The following is a 20,000-nucleotide window of genomic DNA, read 5'->3' on the forward strand; positions in this document are numbered from 1 at the left end:
ACACACACACACAGGCAGGATCAGGGAAAGTAATCAGCGTCTCAGGAACATTTTGCCTGATTGGTTATTCATGACCTCGTCTTGCATTGTTTTTCTGTCTCATGGAGCTCTGTGATGCCTGTCTTTTTTAATGACTAATTGAGGCTAATTATCTGTGTGTGTGTGTGTGTGCGTGCGTGCTTGCGTGTATGCAGGTGAAATGAGGCATTTCCATCAAAGATCTCTCTGGGTTTAGCTCGCTAACTGCTTGTCTTGTTCTCCGGCTGATAATGATGACAACTGAAAGGGTTTTGGGTAAACACATGTTCATTTCCAATTTAATATTTAGCTTCTGCAAATAATGTATCCAATGGGAGATGCTGCTGCATATACAGTGCCTTCGGAAAGTATTCAGACCCCTTGACTTTTTCCACATTTTGTTAGGTTACAGCCTTATTGTAATATTCATTCAATTGTTTTTTTCCCTCCACCAATCTACACACGATACCCCATAATGGCAGAGCAAAAACTGTTTTTTACCAATTTTTGCTCATTTATTACAAATAAAAAATCTGAAAAATCATATTTGCTTAAGTATTCAGACCCTTTACTCAGTACTTTGTTGAAGAACCTTTTGGCAGCGATTACAGCCTTGAGTCTTCTTGGGTATGACGCTACAAATCAAATCAAATGTATTTATATAGCCCTTCGTACATCAGCTGATATCTCAAAGTGCTGTACAGAAACCCAGCCTAAAACCCCAAACAGCAAGCAATGCAGGTGTAGATGCACAGTGGCTAGGAAAAACTCCCTAGAAAGGCCAAAACCTAGGAAGAAACCTAGAGAGGAACCAGGCTATGTGGGGTGGCCAGTCCTCTTCTGGCTGTGCCAGGTGGAGATTATAACAGAACATGGCCAAGATGTTCAAATGACCAGCATGGTCGAATAATAATAAGGCAGAACAGTTGAAACTGGAGCAGCAGCACGGTCAGGTGGACTGGGGACAGCAAGGAGTCATCATGTCAGGTAGTCCTGGGGCATGGTCCTAGGGCTCAGGTCCTCCGAGAGAGAGAAAGAAAGAGAGAATTAGAGAGAGCATATGTCGGGTGGCCAGTCCTCTTCTGGTTGTGCCGGGTGGAGATTATAACAGAACATGGCCAAGATGTTCAAATGTTCATAAATGACCAGCATGGTCGAATAATAATAAGGCAGAACAGTTGAAACTGGAGCAGCAGCACGGCCAGGTGGACTGGGGACAGCAAGGCGTCATCATGTCAGGTAGTCCTGGGTCAAATAATAATAATCACAGGCAGAACAGTTGAAACTGGAGCAGCAGCTGGGGACTGGGGACAGCAAGGAGTCATCATGCCAGGTAGTTCTGAGCCATGGTCCTAGGGCTCAGGTCCTCCGAGAGAGAGAAAGAAAGAGAGAAAGAGAGAATTAGAGAGAGCATACTTAAATTCACACAGGACACCGGATAGGACAGGAGAAGTACTCCAGATATAACAAAACTGACCCTAGCCCCCCCACACATAAACTACTGCAGCATAAATACTGGAGGCTGAGACAGGAGGGTTTAGGAGACACTGTGGGCCCATCCGATGATACCCCCGGACAGGGCCAAACAGGAAGGATATAACCCCACCCACTTTGCCAAAGCACAGCCCCCACACCACTAGAGGGATATCTTCAACCACCAACTTACCATCCTGAGACGAGGCCGAGTATAGCCCACAAAGATCTCCGCCACGGCACAACCCGAGGGGGGGCGCCAACCCAGACAGGAAGATCACATCAGTGACTCAACCCACTCAAGTGACGCACCCCTCCTAGGGAAGGCATGGAAGAACACCAGTAAGCCAGTGACTCAGCCCCTGTAATAGGGTTAGAGGCAGAGAATCCCAGTGGAAAGAGGGGAACCGGCCAGGCAGAGACAGCAAGGGTGGGTCGTTGCTCCAGAGCCTTTCCGTTCACCTTCACACTCCTGGGCCAGACTACACTCAATCATATGACCCGCTGAAGAGATTAGTCTTCAGTAGAGACTTAAAGGTTGAGACCAAGTTTGCGTCTCTCACATGGGTAGGCAGACCATTCCATAAAAATGTAGCTCTATAGGAGAAAGCCCTGCCTCCAGCTGTGTGCTTAGAAATTCTAGGGACAATTAGGAGGCCTGCATCTTGTGACCGTAGCGTATGTGTAGGTATGTACGGCAGGACCAAATCAGAGAGATAGGAGGTAGGAGCAAGCCCATGTAATGCTTTGTAGGTTAGCAGTAAAACCTTGAAATCAGCCCTTGTCTTAACAGGAAGCCAGTGTAGTGAGGCTAGCTCTGGAGTAATATGATCACAGTTTTTGGTTCTTTTCAGGATTCTAGCAGCCGTATTTAGCACTAACTTGAGTTTATTTAGTGCTTTATCCAGGTAGCCGGAAAGTAGAGCATTGCAGATGTCTAACCTAGAAGTAACAAAAGCATGGATACATTTTTCTGCATCATTTTTGGACAAAAAGTTTCTGATTTTTGCAATGTTATGTAGATGGAAAAAAGCTGTCCTTGAAACAGTCTTGATATGTCCGTCAAAAGAGCGATCAGGGTCCAGAGTAATGCCGAGGTCCTTCACAGTTTTATTTGAGACGACTGTACAACCATTAAAATTAATTGTCAGATTCAAAAGAAGATCTCTTTGTTTCTTGGGACCTAGAACAAGCATCTCTGTTTAAAAGTAGAAAGTTTGCAGCCATCCACATACTTATGTCTGAAACACAGGCTTCTAGCGAGGGCAATTTTGGGGCTTCACCATGTTTTATTGAAATGTACAGCTGTGTGTCATCTGCACAGCAGTGAAAGTTAACATTATGTTTTCGAATGACATCCCCAAGAGGTAAAATATATAGTGAAAACAATAGTGGTCCTAAAACGGAACCTTGAGGAACACCGAAATGTACAGTTGATTTGTCAGAGGACAAACCATTCACAGAGACAAACTGATATCTTTACGACAGATAAGATCTAAACCAGGCCAGAACTTGTCCGTGTAGACCAATTTGGGTTTCCAATCTCTCCAAAAGAATGTGGTGAAAGACATTACAAACGTCATATTATATATATACAGTCTCTCTCTCTCTCTCCTCAGACGATGCTACAGGTAATGTGCCGGTGTGTGTGTTACGATGATGTCATCGTACATCAGCTGTTTGTCTGTACAGAAACCCAGCCTAAAACCCCAAACAGCAAACAATGCAGGTGCTAGCACGGTGGCGAAAAACTCCCTAGAAAGGCCAAAACCTAGGAAGAAACCTAGAGAGGAACCGGGCTATGTGGGGTGGCCAGTCCTCTTCTGGCTCCGGGTAGAGATTATAACAGAACATGACCAAGATGTTCAAATGTTCATAAATGACCAGCATGGTCAAATAATAATAAGCAGAACAGTTGAAACTGGAGCAGCAGCACAGTCAGATGGACTGGGACAGCAAGGAGCCATCATGTCAGGTAGTCCTGGGGCACGGTCCTAGGGCTCAGGTCCTCCATTAGAGAGAGCTGGCCAGTCCTCTTCTGGCTGTGCCAGGTGGAGATTATAACAGAACGTGGCCAAGATGTTCAAATGTTCATAAATGACCTGTAAGGCAGAACAGTTGAAACTCATGGCCAGGTGGACTGAGTCCTCATGTCAGGTAGTCCTGGGACATGGTCCTAGGGCCCAGGCCAGTTGAAACCCAGCATGGCCAGGTGGACTGGGGACAGCAAGGAGTCATCATGTCAGGTAGTCCTGGGGCATGGTTCTAGGGCTCAGGTCCTCCGAGAGAGAGAAAGAAAGAGAGAAGGAGAGAATTAGAGAACGCACACTTAGATTTACACAGGACACCGAATAGGACAGGAGAAGTACTCCAGATAAACAAACTGACCCTAGCCCCGACACATAAACTACTGCAGCATAAATACTGGAGGCTGAGACAGGAGGGGTCAGGAGACACTGTGGCCCCATCCGAGGACACCCCCGGACAGGGCCAAACAGGAAGGATATAACCCCACCCACTTTGCCAAAGCACAGCCCCCACACCACTAGAGGGAAATCTTCAACCACCAACTTACCATCCTGAGACAAGGCCGAGTATAGCCCACAAAGATCTCCGACACTACAACCCCCAGGCCGACCACCAGTGAATCAACCCACCCAGGTGACGCATCCCTAAGAGCCCCCACCTCAGCTGTGCTGTGTTGTGCTAGCCTTTCCGTTCACCTTCCCACTCCTGGGCCAGACTACACTCAATCATATGACCCACTGAAGAGATGAGTCTTCAGTAAAGACTTAAAGGTTGAGACCGAGTTTGCGTCTCTGACATGGGTAGGCAGACCCCATAAAAATGGAGCCTAGGAGAAAGCCCTGCCTCCAGCTGTTTGTTGTAGGGACAATTAGGATGTTCCTCATCTCAGAGAGGTAGGTAGGAGCAAGCCCATGTAATGCTTTGTAGGTTAGCAGTAAAACCTGAAATCAGCCCCCAGGAAGCCAGGCTAGCCTGGAGTAATATGATCAAATTTTTTGGTTCTAGTCCCACCTGCTGAAGTTTATTTAGTGCTTTATGTAGCCGGAAAATAGAGCATTGTAGTCTAACCTAGAAGTGACAAAAGCATGGATTAATTTTTCTGCATCATTTTTGGACAGAAAGTTTCTGATTTTTGCAATGTTACGTAGATGGAAAAAAGCTGTCCTCGAAATGGTCTTGATATGTTCTTCAAAAGAGAGATCAGGGTCACCGAGGTCCTTCACAGTTTTATTTGAGACGACTGTACAACCATTAAGATTAATTGTCAGATTCAACAGAAGATCTCTTTGTTTCTTGGGACCTAGAACAAGCATCTCCCGAGTTTAATAGTAGAAAGTTTGCAGCCATCCACTTCCTTATGTCCCACCTGCTGTGCTGTTTGTAAACCGTTAGGTGCTAACTATGTCTCTCTCCTCAGACGATGCTACAGGTTACGGGCCGGTGTTTGAGGATCAGCCAGTCGACACCATCTACCCCGAGGAGTCACCTGAGGCCAAAATCACCATGAGCTGTCGAGCACGAGCCAACCCACCTGCCACATACACGTAACAGTCCTCCTCTCACCCCTAAACCCCACCTGCTGTGCTGTGTTGTACTATGTTCCTCGTCTCTCACCGTCTCTCCCCCCCCCCCCCAACACTCCCTAAACCCCACCTGCTGTGCTGTGTTGTACTATGTTCCTCATCTCTCACCGTCTCTCACCCCCCCAACACTCCCTAAACCCCACCTGCTGTGCTGTGTTGTACTATGTTCCTCATCTCTCACCGTCTCTCACCCCCCCCAACACTCCCTAAACCCCACCTGCTGTGCTGTGTTGTACTATGTTCCTCGTCTCTCACCGTCTCTACCCCCCAACACTCCCTAAACCCCACCTGCTGTGCTGTGTTGTACTATGTTCCTCGTCTCTCACCCACAAAACCCCACCTGCTGTGCTGTGTTGTACAGTATGTCAATCTGTACTCTGCATGCAGCGGTAGGAGAAGTACCCAATTGTCATACTTGAGTAAAAGTAAAGATACCTTAACAATAGAAAATTATTAAAGTAAAAGTGAAAGTCACCCTGTAAAATATTACTTAAGTAAAAGTCCCAAAGTATTTTGTTTAAATTATACATAAGTATCAAACATAAAAATATGAATAATTTCAAATTCCTTATATTAAGCAAAACGGACGACACCATTTTTTTAACAGATAGCCAGGGGCACGCTCCAACACTCATAATTTACAAACAAATCATGTGTGTTTAGAGGCAGTAGGGTTGACCATGGATGTTCTCTTGAGAAGTGTGTGAATTGAACCTTTTTCAAGTCCTGATAAGCAATGAAAATGTTTACATTTGGGTGTCAGTGAAAATGAATGGAGTAAAAAGTACATCATTTTCTTTAGGAATGTATCAAAGTAAAAGTAAAAGTTGTAATTTGTTTTGAACTGTAATGTGGCCGTTTAGAGAACCTCCTTTGGCCCAAGAGCACATGTCCGTGTCCCCTCCTCTCTCCTCAGGTGGAGATTAAACAACAGGAATATAGACCAGGATGAAGACAACCACTACACTTTAGTGGGAGGCAACCTGGTTATCTCTAACCCCATCAAGAACAAACACGTTGGGAAGTACACCTGTAAGGCCACCAACGACTACGGCACTGTGGTCAGCAGAGAGGCCGCTGTCCAGTTTGGATGTGAGTGGAGTGGATTGGACGGGATTGGATGGGATCCCCATCCCCATTGTTACGTAACACATTATCATTGGCAGGAAGGATGAAATGACTTTTTTAGAGCTGCCCCTTAGGCTAGGCTAAACTGTCATGACTATGTGAGTGGAGCTGTGATTGAGAGGCAGCAGTGGCGCATCATAACAGCTGTGGAAATGGAATTTGAATGGTCAAACTTTGTAGAGGGTAGCATGACATGAAATCACTTCTGCTGAATCGATAGTAAGTTCACTTTGAAAGATGACAGTTGCAAATTTCAAGCCTGCCAACTAGTTAAACACAGGTCCTGGTTTTGAAGTGGTTTTGAGAAAGAGGTTACAGGGTTTAAGAGTATTTGGAGGATCAGTGTTCTTACATAATTGAGGCGAGGGAGAGTGTGACAGTGGATTATCCAGGCTTGTTATAATGAATCTGAACTCTCTCTGTCTTCCTCTCCCTACTCTCCCCCGTCACTCTCTCCCTCGCCTTCTCTATCCCCCCCGCCCTCTCTCTGTCCCTCCTCTCTTTCTCCAAGACCTGGACTTCTTCTCCTCTGAGGAGAGAGAGGCGGTGTATGTGAAGGAGGGCCAGGGAGCAGTGCTGCTCTGCGCTCCTCCCCCACACTACCCAGGTAAGTGCTAGGCTAAGCTAATGGCTAATTTTATAATACTAGGTAATTGTTATGGCTAATGCTAATGCTAGACACATTTGGTGTCAAATGTATCTTACAATGTCTTGAATAGTGTCTACGTCATGTCTCAAAGTGTCTCAACACATCTCAACTGAAGTCTGAAAATGTGTGAGACATGGCTGGGTATAGTGTAGGATGAACTTCAGTGTCCTGAGGGGAAGATTCAAACGATACATTACACATTCAACATAATACACACATTGCACGTTACCCATCATACACATTGCGCACTTTTCATATAGTCTTTTAGATAATACATATTGCACATTTGATGGACATGGGAATGAAGGAGTGCTTAAAACCTCTTAGGGCTGCAATCCCGTTAACGGGATCGATATGACAACAGCCAGTGAAAGTGCAGGGTGCCAAATTCAAAACAACAGAAATCTCATAATTAAAATTCCTCAAACATACATGTATCTTATACCGTTTTCAAGGTAATCTTGTTGTTAATCCCACCACAGTGTTCGATTCCAAATAGGCTTTACAGTGACAGCACCACAAACGATTATGTTAGGTCACCACCAACTCACAGAAAAACAGCCAAAGATAGGAGTCACAAAGAGCACAAATAGAGATACAATTAATCACTAACCTTTGATGATCTTCATCAGATGACACTCATAGGACTTCATGTTACACAATACATGTATGTTTTGTTTGATAAAGTTCATATTTATATAAATAAAATCTGATTTTACATTGGCGCGTTACGTTCACTAGTTCAAATCAAATCAAATCGAATTTTATTTGTCACATACACATGGTTAGCAGATGTTAATGCGAGTGTAGCGAAATGCTTGTGCTTCTAGTTCCGACAATGCAGTGATAACCAACAAGTAATCTAACTAACAATTCCAAAACTACTGTCTTATACACAGTGTAAGGGGATAAAGAATATGTATATATATATATATATATATATATATATAATATAATATAATATAATATAATATAATAATAATCATAATAATAATATAATAATATATATATATATGAATGAGTGATGGTACAGAGCAGCATACAGTAGATGGTAGCGAGTACAGTATATACATATGAGATGAGTATGTAGACAAAGTAAACAAAGTGGCATAGTTAAAGTGGCTAGTGATACATGTATTACATAAGGATGCAGTCGATGATATAGAGTACAGTATATACGTATGCATATGAGATGAATAATGTAGGGTAAGTAACATTATATAAGGTAGCATTGTTTAAAGTGGCTAGTGATATATTTACATAATTTCCCATCAATTCCCATTATTAAAGTGGCTGGAGTTGGGTCAGTGTCAATGACAGTGTGTTGGCAGCAGCCACTCAATGTTAGTGGTGGCTGTTTAACAGTCTGATGGCCTTGAGATAGAAGCTGTTTTTCAGTCTCTCGGCCACAGCTTTGATGCACCTGTACTGATCTCGCCTTCTGGATGATAGCGGGGTGAAGAGGCAGTGGCTCGGGTGGTTGATGTCCTTGATGATCTTTATGGCCTTCCTGTAACATCGGGTGGTGTAGGTGTCCTGGAGGGCAGGTAGTTTGCCCCCGGTGATGCGTTGTGCAGACCTCACTACCCTCTGGAGAGCCTTACGGTTGAGGGCGGAGCAGTTGCCGTACCAGGCGGTGATACAGCCCACCAGGATGCTCTCGATTGTGCATCTGTAGAAGTTTGTGAGTGCTTTTGGTGACAAGCCGAATTTCTTCAGCCTCCTGAGGTTGAAGAGGCGCTGCTGCGCCTTCTTCACGACGCTGTCAGTGTGAGTGGACCAATTCAGTTTGTCTGTGATGTGTATGCCGAGGAACTTAAAACTAGCTACCCTCTCCACTACTGTTCCATCGATGTGGATAGGGGGGGTGTTCCCTCTGCTGTTTCCTGAAGTCCACAATCATCTCCTTAGTTTTGTTGACGTTGAGTGTGAGGTTATTTTCCTGACACCACACTCCGAGGGCCCTGGATGTTTTGCATAGCCACATCATTCAACAGAAATACTCATCATAAATGTAGATGAAAATACAAGTTATACACATGGAATTATAGATATACCTCTCCTTAATGCAACCGCTGTGTCAGATTTCAAACAAACCTTACGGAAAAAGCAAACCATGCAATAATCTGAGACGGTGCTCAGAAAAAAAGTGTTTTATCCGCCATGTTGGAGTCAACAGAAATCAGAAATAACATTATAAATATTCCCTTACCTTCATCAGAATGCAATAATAAACAATAAATGTTTGATTTGTTCGATAATGTCCATTATTTATGTCCAAGTAGCTACTTTTGTTAGGGCTTAGGTACACAAATCAAAGAGCTTGTCGGACAAAAACTTCAAAAAGTTATATTACAGGTCTTAGAAACATTACAAACTAAGTATACAATCAAGCTTTAGGATGTTTTTTATCATAAATCTTCAATACCGTTCCAACCTGAGAATTCCTTTGTCTGTAGAGAAGCAATGGAACGCAGGTCGCTATCATGGGAATTGCGCGTGACCAGCCCTTGGCTCTCTGCCAGACACCTGGCTCATTCAGCTCCCATTCAGCCGAACAACACAGTAGAAGCCTCATTCAAGTTTCTAAAGACGGTTGGCATCTAGTGGAAGCCCTAGGAAGTGCAACTTCATCCATATCCCATTGTGTATTCAATAGGGGCTGGGTTGAAAATCGACCAACCTCAGATTTCCCACTTCCTGTTTGGATTTCTTCTCAGGTTTTTGCCTGCCATATGAGTTCTGTTATACTCACAGACATGACATCATTCAAACAGTTTTAGAAACTTCAGAGTGTTTTCTATCCAATACTACTAATACTATGCATATATTAGCAACTGGGACTGAGGAGCAGGCCGTTTACTCTGGGCACCTTTCATCCAAGCTACTCAATACTGCCCCTACAGCCATAAGAAGTTAAACCTGTTTAGGGGACCCTATACAGTCTGTCTGAGGGGAGGTGGGACCCTATAGTGTCTGTCTGAGGGGAGGTGGGACCCTATAGTGTCTGTCTGAGGGCATGAGGGATCCTATAGTGTCTGTCTGAGGGGAGGTGGGACCCTATAGTGTCTGTTTGAGGGTAGGAGGGATCCTATAGTGTCTGTCTGATGAGAGGAGGGACCCTATAGTGTCTGAGGGGAGGAGGGACCCTATAGTGTCTGAAGGGAGGAAGGACCCTACGGAGTCTGAGGGGAGGAGGGACCCTATAGTGTCTGTCTGAGGGGAGGAGGGACCCTATAGTGTCTGTCTGAGGGGAGGAGGGACCCTATAGTGTCTGTCTGAGGGGAGGAGGGACCCTATAGTGTCTGTCTGAGGGGAGGAGGGACCCTATAGTGTCTGTCTGAGGGGAGGAGGGACCCTATAGTGTCTGTCTGAGGGGAGGAGGGACCCTATAGTGTCTGAAGGGAGGAGGGACCCAATAGTGTCTGAGGGGAGGAGGGACCCTATAGTGTCTGAAGGGAGGAGGGACCCAATAGTGTCTGAGGGGAGGAGGGACCCTACAGAGTCTGAGGGGAGGAGGGACCCTATAGTATCTGTCTGAGGGGAGGAGGGACCCTATAGAGTCTGTCTGAGGGGAGGAGGGACCCTATAGAGTCTGTCTGAGGGGAGGAGGGACCCTATAGTGTCTGAGGAGAGGAGGGACCCTATAGTGTCTGAGGAGAGGAGGGACCCTATAGTGTCTGAGGAGAGGAGGGACCCTATAGTGTCTGAGGAGAGGAGGGACCCTATAGTGTCTGAGGAGAGGAGGGACCCTATAGTGTCTGAGGAGAGGAGGGACCCTATAGTGTCTGAGGAGAGGAGGGACCCTATAGTGTCTGAGGGGAGGAGGGACCCTATAGTGTCTGAGGGGAGGAGGGACCCTATAGTGTCTGAGGGGAGGAGGGACCCTATAGTGTCTGTCTGAGGGGAGGAGGGACCCTATAGTGTCTGAGGGGAGGAGGGACCCTATAGTGTCTGAGGGGAGGAGGGACCCTATAGTGTCTGAAGGAGGAGGGACCCAATAGTGTCTGAGGAGAGGTGTTAATACTCAGAGTAGAGTACATGGGCGGGGTCTGAAATAATTTTCTGTGCTTATCTTTTCCACGGTCTGTTTAAAAAAATCATTTGCAGTGATTCTTGTGTCTGTAGGAATGTTATGGTCTGTAGCATTGCATCTATTACATGTGTCTCTATGGTAGTATCATATCCAAACCTAACAGTATGTTAAGACTCGGGCCATCATCCCAGATAGTCATAGCAGTGAAAATCAGTGAAAGTGTGCCACCTGCTGGTACATGGCTGTAATACTCCTCAATGATATAGGCTCTAACGCTGACTCTGACACATCATATTGTATTGCATATTGTTTTATGTCTCTTTATAGTGTCGCTCTGTATTTTTCGTCAATGGTACTTTACACTGATCCGTTCAGGTTTTCCTCTCTGACTCGTGTCAAAGCCATATTTGGGTCTCCTTTGGAACTGTCTAATTCTTCCTCTTTGATCATTGTTAAACAAACCTATTTGGTATCAAACGGGAGCTCCACCAGAATACTCTACAGCAGATATTCATATTCATGTTATGCAAATTAATCCAGCCAAAGCAATCTGTGAAACCATGGTAACGTCTTTCAGCTGCCTCCGCGGGTACAGACAGACAGACAGACAGACAGACAGACAGACAGACAGACAGACAGACAGACAGACAGACAGACAGACAGACAGACAGACAGACAGACAGACAGACAGACAGACAGACAGACAGACAGACAGACAGACAGACAGACAGACAGACAGACAGACAGACAGACAGACAGACAGACAGACAGACACTTCTGTATGTGTAATGTTTACTGTTCATTTTTGTTGTTTTTCACCTTATATATTCACTTTGTATGTTGTCTACCTCACTTGCTTTGGCAATGTTAACACATGTTTCCCATGCCAATAAAGCCCTTGAATTGAATTGACAGAGAGAGAGAGAGACAGAGAGAGAGACAGAGAGAGAGAGACAGAGACAGGAGAGAGAGTCTGTATGTGTAATGTTTACTGTTCATTTTTGTTGTTTTTCACCTAATAACCTTTACATACTACTGTTCTGAGTCAACCCCAGCCAAACACAGCTGTACTGATGGCCTGGTTATGTAGCCACCGTAGTTGGTGGAAAGGAAATATCAACCCCAGCCAAACACAGCTGTACTGATGGCCTGGTTATGTAGCCACCGTAATTGGTGGAAAGGAAAATATATATGCTATGGTTAGAATGATGTGTACTATAGGCTAATATCCTTGGTCAGGATGGTGTGAAACCGGTGAAAGAGCCACAGCTCCTCAGCCTTCTTCCTGACTCCACCTCATATTGACTCACTACCCTCTTCCTCCATGACTGATAGCTTGAGGGTTGTATATGTTGTCTCTGTAGACGAGCTGTCATTCCGCTGGATTCTGAATGAGTTCCCCGTCTTCATCCCTCTGGATAAACGTCGCTTCATCTCTCAGACTACGGGGAACCTCTTCATCTCTAAGGTAAGCTTCTAACTTGACTTGTCTTTGGTTGTGTCCCAAATCACATCCTATCCCCTATCTGCAATGTCGTGGGGCATTTTCAAACAGTACATTTATATTTTCCAACCGGGTTATACATTTGGGTGAGGTTTTATTCTCGCCTGAGTAGCCTCGTTTCACTGCCAAAAATCAAATTTAAAATGTTATAAAATCTAGTGTTTTAATGTCAAATAAAGGTAGCCTAGTCATATAATTAACATCCAATCACATTAACCGTTACTCTCTCGCGGGAAACCTTCACTCTTGCGCAGACATTTAGAAACGAAACATGACAATTTGAAAAATAAGCCACAGGAGTTTTTGAGTGAGATTAAAGTGTAATGGGTCCTATGTGTAGCTGGTGTAGAGAGTCAGGCGCAGGACAGCAGATATGAGTAATCAACATACTTTTACTCAAAAAATGTCCAATATACAAAGAAACAAATACACGCACACCATGACAGACTGAAAATACAACAAACAATCACCTTGGGGGAACAGAGGGTTAAATAATGAAAAAATAATTGTGGGATTGAAATCAGGTGGGTAAAACAAAGACGAAACAAATGGAAAATGAGAAGTGGATTGGCGATGGCTAGAAGGCCTGTGACGTCGATCTCCGATCGTCGCCAAACAAGGAGAGGGACCGACTTCGGTGGAAGTCGTGACAGTACCCCCCTTGACGGTGGCTCCAGCAGCGCGCCGACACTGACCACAGGGAAGACCCGGAGGACGAGGCGCAGGGCGATCCGGATGAGACGATGGAACTCCCGCAGCCATGAAGGGTCCAAGACGTCCTCCACCGGCACCCAGCATCTCTCCTCCGGACCGCACCCCTCCCATTCCACGAGGTACTGAAGGCCCCTCGCCCGACGCCTTGAGTCCAGGATAGCTCGAACAGCATACGCCGGGGCCCCCTCGATGTCCAGAGGGGGGAGCTTATCTCAGCTTCCTGGAGTGTACCAGCCACCACTGGCCTGAGGAGAGACACATGGAACGAGGGATTAATATAATAATCTGGGGGAAGCTGTAACCTGTAGCATACCTTATTCAGTCTCCTCAGGACTTTGAATGGCCCCACAAACCGCGTACCCAGCTTCCGGCAGGTTTCAGAGGCAGGTTTTGGGTCGAGAGCCAGACCCGGTCCCCCGGTGCGAGATGCTAGTGGAGGAGTGGCGGATCTCTGCCCAGGGGGCCATCTCTGCCCAAGGGATGAACGCCGCCCACTCCCCCGGCCGGTCCTGGCAATATGACCGCAGAAACCTACCCACATCCTGGTTGACCCCCAGACGTTCCATGAACGCTCTCCAGACCCTGGACGTGAACTGGGGATCCCAATCAGAGACTATGTCCTCGGGCACCCTGTAGTGCCGAAAGACATGAGTGAACAGGGCCTCCGCAGTCTGTAGAGCCGTAGGGAGACCGGATAAAGGGAGGAGACGGCAGGACTTAGAAAACCGATCCACAACGACCAGGATCGTGGTGTTGCCCTGTGAGGGAGGCAGATGCATCAGGAATTCCACCGACAGGTGCGACCACGGCCGTTGTGTAACGGGTAGGGGTTGTAGCTTCCCTCTGGGCAGGTGCCTAGTGGCCTTGCACTGGGCGCACACTGAGCAGGAGGAAACATAAACCCCCTTGTCCTTGGCCATGGTGGACCACCAGTACTTCCGACTAAGGCAACGCACCATCCGCCCGATGCCAGGATGACCAGATGAGGGTGACGTGTGGGCCCAATAGATCAAACGGTCGCGGACAGCAGACGGAAAGTACAGGTGCACAGCTGGACACTGGGGGGGAGTGGGCTCTCTGCGTAACGCACGCTCGATGTCCGCGTCCAGCTCCCACACCACCGCTGCCACCAGACAAGAGCCCGGGAGGTATGGGAGTGTGATCCATGGACCGCTCCTCTGTGGCATACATCCGGAACAGCGCATCTGCCTCAGCGTTCTGGGAATCTCGTCTATAGGACAGAGTGAAAACAAAACGGGTACAGAATATGGCCCACCATGCCTGGCGAGTGTTCAGTCTCCTCGCCACCCGGATGTACTCCAGATTGCGGTGGTCAGTCCAGAGGAGAAAAGGGTGTTTAGCCCCCTCAAGCCAATGTCTCCACGCCTTCAGAGCCTTGACAACAGCGAACAGCTCCCAGCCCCCACTTCATAGTTTCGCTCCGCCGGGCTGAGCTTCTTCGAAAAGAAAGCACAGGGGTGGAGCTTTGGTGGCGTGCCCAAGCGCTGAGAGAGCACGGCTCCTATCCCAGCCTCGGACGCGTCCACCTCCACAATGAAAAGTGGATTGGCGGTGGCTAGAAGGCCGGTAATGTCGACCACCGAACGCCGCCCGAACAAGGAGAGGAACCGACTTCGGCGGAAGTCGTGACATAAAGACTATTTTTGAGTAGTAAGACATGTGTAAAAGCAACACATATCATTAATAAGAAGGGACTAGAAGCATCTTATATGGTGAGCTACCGAGTGGCTAGGACAGGCAAGCCCCATACACATATGGCCAAAAAAACTATACAGACAAGGCACTGCATCTTCTTCATCAAAGAACACTGTTTGACCACGCATCAGTGACATGGCAGGAGACGTTTTGAGACAATTACTGCTTTGCATACAAGCCAGTGAATTCTATGCGTTACAGCTGGATGAGTCAACAGACTGGCACAGCTCCTGGTATAGGTCCGTTACATTTATGGGGGTTAATTAAGGAAGACATCCTCTTCTGCAAACCACTGGAAACCAGGACAACATTAGAGGATATTTTTTAAAGTACTGGACAGCTTTGTGACATCAAATGGACTTTGGTGGTCAAGATGTGCTGTTATCTATACTGATGGTGCAAAAGCCATGACAGGGAGACATAGTGGAGTGGTAATTCTCGTGCAAGCAGTTGCTCCCGACGCCACTTTGGTACACTGCAGCATCCACAGAGAGGCTCTTGCTGCCAAGGGAATGCCTGACAGCCAGAAAAACGTTTTGGACACAACTGTGAAAATGGTTAACTTTGTTAAAGCAAGGGCCTTGAACTATTGTGTATTTTCTGCATTATGCAATGATATGGGAAGCTACCATGTAACACTTTTACAACATACAGAAGTGCGGTGGTTATCAAGGGGCAAAGTATTGACATGTTTTTTAAAATTGAGAGACGAGCTCAAAGTTTTCTTTACTGACCATAATTTTCACTAGTCTGACCGCTTGCATCATGACACATTTCTCACACAACTGGCCTGTCTGGGTGATGTTTTTTTCTCCCCCAAAAAATCTGAATCTAAGATTACAGGGACTCTCCGCAACTATATTCAATGTGCGGGACAAAATTGAGGCTAAGAAGTTGGAGCTCTTCTCTGTCTGCATTACCAAGGACAACACACAGATCTTTCCATCATTGTATGATTTTTTGTTTGCAAATTAACTCAAGTTTACGGACAATGTCAAATGTGATATAGCGAAGCACCTGAGTGAGCTGGGTGCGCAATTACGCAGGTACTTTCCCGAAATGGACGAATCAAACAACTGGATTCGTTATCCCTCTCATGCCCTGCCTCCAGTCCACAAGACAGCCTCATCGAAGTTGCAACAAGAGGTGCTGTGAAAATTGAATTTAATCAGAAGCCACTGCGCTCAGTTTCTTGCCTTGGAAAATCTTGCTGTGAAGACACTGATGCCCTTTGCAACCACGTACCTATGTGAGAGTGGATTCCTGGCCCTCACAAGCATGAAAACTAAATACAGGCACAGACCCAACACCGCAGAGTTATGTGCATCCTTTCAAGCACACTCTTCTCATTAACCTGTGGTGAGTTATTCACAATTCTTTATGAACAAATATGGTTTTATATGTAAGATGGCTAAATAAAGAGCAAAATTATTGATTTATTATTCTATTATTATTTCTGTCCTGGTCCTACTAGAGCGCTTTGTCACTTCCCACGAGCCAGGTTGTGAGAGAAACTGAAATTAATACATGTATTGTATAGTATGTGTGTGTGGCAGGCTTACAATGATGGCAAAAATCAACATTTGAGAGTGTGCTGACCCTGGTGCTAGAGGGGGTACAGCTGACCCTGGTGCTAGAGGGGTACGCAGCTGGAGGTTGAATGTTTGAAGGGGTACGGGACTATAACAACGTTTGGGAACCACTGCCCTATATAATGCATTCATTGTGTTTTTCATAAATTGTTGATGTCTGTCACCAGGTGGACTCGTCTGACAGCGGAAACTACTCCTGCTTCGTCTCCAGTGCCTCCATCGCCAAGAGCGTCTTCAGCAAGTTCATCCCCCTCGTTCCCCTGGCTGAACGTTAGTTTCTGTTTTCCTCTACGTTGAGATAGAAACCTGTAGCGTAATGAATACCACAACATCCACCAGTCTGCACATACCTTTTGTCCCCCTGGCTGAACGTTAGTTTCTGTTTTCCTCTACGTTGAGATAGAAACCTGTAGCGTAATGAATACCACAACATCCACCAGTCTGCACATACCTTTTGTCCCCCTGGCAGAACGTTAGTTTCTGTTTTCCTCTACGTTGAGATAGAAACCTGTAGCGTAATGAATACCACAACATCCACCAGTCTGCACATACCTTTTGTCTCCCTGGCAGAATGTTAGTTTCTGTTTTCCTCTACGTTGAGATAGAAACCTGTAGCGTAATGAATACCACAACATCCACCAGTCTGCACATACCTTTTGTCCCCCTGGCAGAATGTTAGTTTCTGTTTTCCTCTACGTTGAGATAGAAACCTGTAGCGTAATGAATACCACAACATCCACCAGTCTGCACATACCTTTTGTCCCCCTGGCAGAACGTTAGTTTCTGTTTTCCTCTACGTTGAGATAGAAACCTGTAGCATAATGAATACCACAACATCCACCAGTCTGCACATATCTTTTGTCCCCCTGGCAGAACATTAGAAGCTGGTTTTGTTACCTATTAAAAAATAGGAATCAGTAAAGATAGTCCTCCCATTATTCAGCATCACTTTACAACTTATACGATCACCTTGATCACTGTCTGTAGTTTGCTTCGTTAGGACAGAGTTGGTCCAAAGAGTTGGTCCATCTTAAGACCAGAGAACCACACATGAACCTGAAGAGAGGGTGAATCTCAGGGATAAGAGAGGTAGGGTTAGTCGGGCGGACTCCATCTCTGGAGACAGAGACCACAGCTGAAGTGTGGGGAGAGAGAGAGCCTTTTGTTGTATATTTGTCTGAATATGGACAAATCTTGACAAGAGAAAAAGATTAAGAGAATCCTAGAGTTCACCTGGAGTTCACCTGGAGGTCATGTGATGTTAGGTATGGGAATTACCCAAGGAGTTGGATAGAGCACAAACAGTATAGGGATCAGTCTAGCATGTTGTGTTGTAGTTGAGAACAGTAGTTTACTCAACAACACTTCAGGAGCTCTATGCTCTGTCATGCATATGTTTTACCATGTCTACATCACCACACTATAATAGGGGCCTCTGGCTGTGTCGTGGCCCATATCTAGCACTGCACTGTTACAACTCATCAGGAAGGGCAAACTGAGCTGGAAGCATCGTGTGTGTGTGTGTGTGTGTGTGTGTGTGTGTGTGTGTGTGTGTGTGTGTGTGTGTGTGTGTGTGTGTGTGTGTGTGTGTGTGTGTGTGTGTGTGTGTGTGTGTGTGTGTGTGTGTGTGTGTGTGTGTGTGTGTGTCTGTGTCTGTGTCTCTGTGTCTGTGTCTGTGTCTCTGTGTCTCTGTGTGTGTGTCTCTGTGTGTGTGTGTGTGTGTGTGTGTGAGAGAGACAGAGATGCAATGCACCCATTTACAATGAAGTGCCTCCAACCTAATGCATCACCTTGTCACCACACAGAGTGAACTAATGTATTGCTGCTGGTCTAATTTGTGCTATGAATAAACAGGTGACTCACGTCCACTTGTTTCCATTTCCTGTTCCTCCACCAATCAGGCCCAATAAGGAAGTACCCTGCTGATATCAAAGTCAAGTTCCCAGACACCTTTGCACTGGTGGGCCAGAACATCACACTGGAATGCTTCGCCCTGGGAAAGTAAGTCTCGATATAACCAGTGCATTGTTAGAACTACATTTTGAAGTAGACAGAGAATCAATGATATTGTGTATGCAAACTATTACAGACTACAAAGGGAAACCCAGCCGCAAGCTGCCCAGTGACGTGAGTCTACCAGACGAGCTAAATGACTTTTATGCTCGCTTCGAGGCAAGCAACACTGAAGCATGCATGAGAACACCAGCTGTTCCAGATGACTGTGTGATCACGCTCTCCGTAGCCAATGTGAGCAAGACCTTTAAACAGGTCAACAATCAATTGGCCGCGGGGGCCAGACGGATTACCATGATGTGTACTCAGAGCATGCGCGGACCAAATGTCTTCAATGTTATTTTCAATCTTTCCTTGACCGAGTCTGTAATACCCACATGTTTCAAGCAGACCACCATAGTCCCTGTGCCCAAGAAAGGGAAGGTAACCTGGCTAAATGACTACCGCTCCATAGCACTCACGTCGGTAGTCATGAAGTGCTTTGAAAGGCTGGTCATGGCTCACATCAACACCATCATCCCGGAAACCCTAGACCCACTCCAATTCGCATACCGCCCCAAAAGATCCACAGATGACACAATCTCAATCGCACTTCACACTGCCCTTTTCCCACCTGGACAAAAGGAACGCCTATGTGAGAATGTTGTTCATTGACTACAGCTCAGCGTTCAACACCATAGTGCCCACAAAGCTCATCACTAAGCTAAGGATCCTGGGACTAAATATCTCTCTGCGACTGTATCCTGGAATTCCTGATGGGCTACCTCCAGGTAGTAAGGGTGGGTAACAACACATCTGCCACACTGATCCTCAACACAGGGGCCCCTCAGGGTTGCGTGCTTAGTCCCCTCCTGTACTCCCTGTTCACCTACGACTGCATGGCTAAGCACGACTCCAATACCATCATTACATTTGCTGATGACACAACAGTGGTTGGCCTGATCACCGACAACGATGAGACAGCCTATAAGGAGGAGGTTAGAGACCTGGCTGTGTGTGGCAGAACAACAACCTCTCCCTCAATGTGAGCAAGACAAAGAAGATTATCATGGATTACAGGGAAAGGAGGGCCGAACATTCCCCCATCCACATCGAGGCTGGAGTGGAGCGGGTTGAGAATTTCAAGTTCCTTGGTGTCTACATCACCAACAGGTCCAAACACACCAAGACAGCCGTGAAGAGATTATGACAACATCTTTTCCCCCTCAGGAGACTGAAAAGATTTGTCATGGGTCCCCAGATCCTCAAAAGGTTCTACAGCTGCACCAGCTGGTGCTGGTTGCATCACTTCCTGGTATGGCAACTGCTCAGCATCCGACCATAATGCACTACAGAGGGTAGCGTGTACCCTCTGTATGCCCAGTACATCACTGCCACCAAGCTTCCAGCCATCCAGGACCTACAGTATATGTCAAAAGTTTGGACACACCTACTCATTCAAGGTTTTATCTTTATTTGTACTATTTCTACATTGTAGAATAATAGTGAAGACATCAAATCTATGAAATAACATATAGAATAATGTAATAACCAAAACGTTTTTTTT

The 20,000-nt window shown here is 46.1% G+C and overlaps 1 protein-coding gene across 4 annotated transcripts in view; it reads left to right on the top strand.

The window, feature by feature from the left end:
* LOC124033114 (contactin-1a-like) overlaps positions 1 to 20,000 on the top strand; it is a 149,263-nt gene that overhangs the window by 94,569 nt on the left and 34,694 nt on the right. For all 4 annotated transcript variants that reach the window (XM_046345054.1, XM_046345074.1, XM_046345061.1 and 1 more), the window contains 6 exons: positions 4,937 to 5,063; positions 6,019 to 6,194; positions 6,742 to 6,837; positions 12,280 to 12,383; positions 16,609 to 16,711; positions 18,343 to 18,442. In XM_046345054.1, the coding sequence (XP_046201010.1) occupies positions 4,937 to 5,063; positions 6,019 to 6,194; positions 6,742 to 6,837; positions 12,280 to 12,383; positions 16,609 to 16,711; positions 18,343 to 18,442 (706 nt within the window). The remainder of the gene's footprint in view (positions 1 to 4,936; positions 5,064 to 6,018; positions 6,195 to 6,741; positions 6,838 to 12,279; positions 12,384 to 16,608; positions 16,712 to 18,342; positions 18,443 to 20,000) is intronic.

Source organism: Oncorhynchus gorbuscha, linkage group LG01 (genome assembly GCF_021184085.1).
Source record: "Oncorhynchus gorbuscha isolate QuinsamMale2020 ecotype Even-year linkage group LG01, OgorEven_v1.0, whole genome shotgun sequence".
In the NCBI taxonomy this organism is placed as follows: domain Eukaryota; kingdom Metazoa; phylum Chordata; class Actinopteri; order Salmoniformes; family Salmonidae; genus Oncorhynchus; species Oncorhynchus gorbuscha.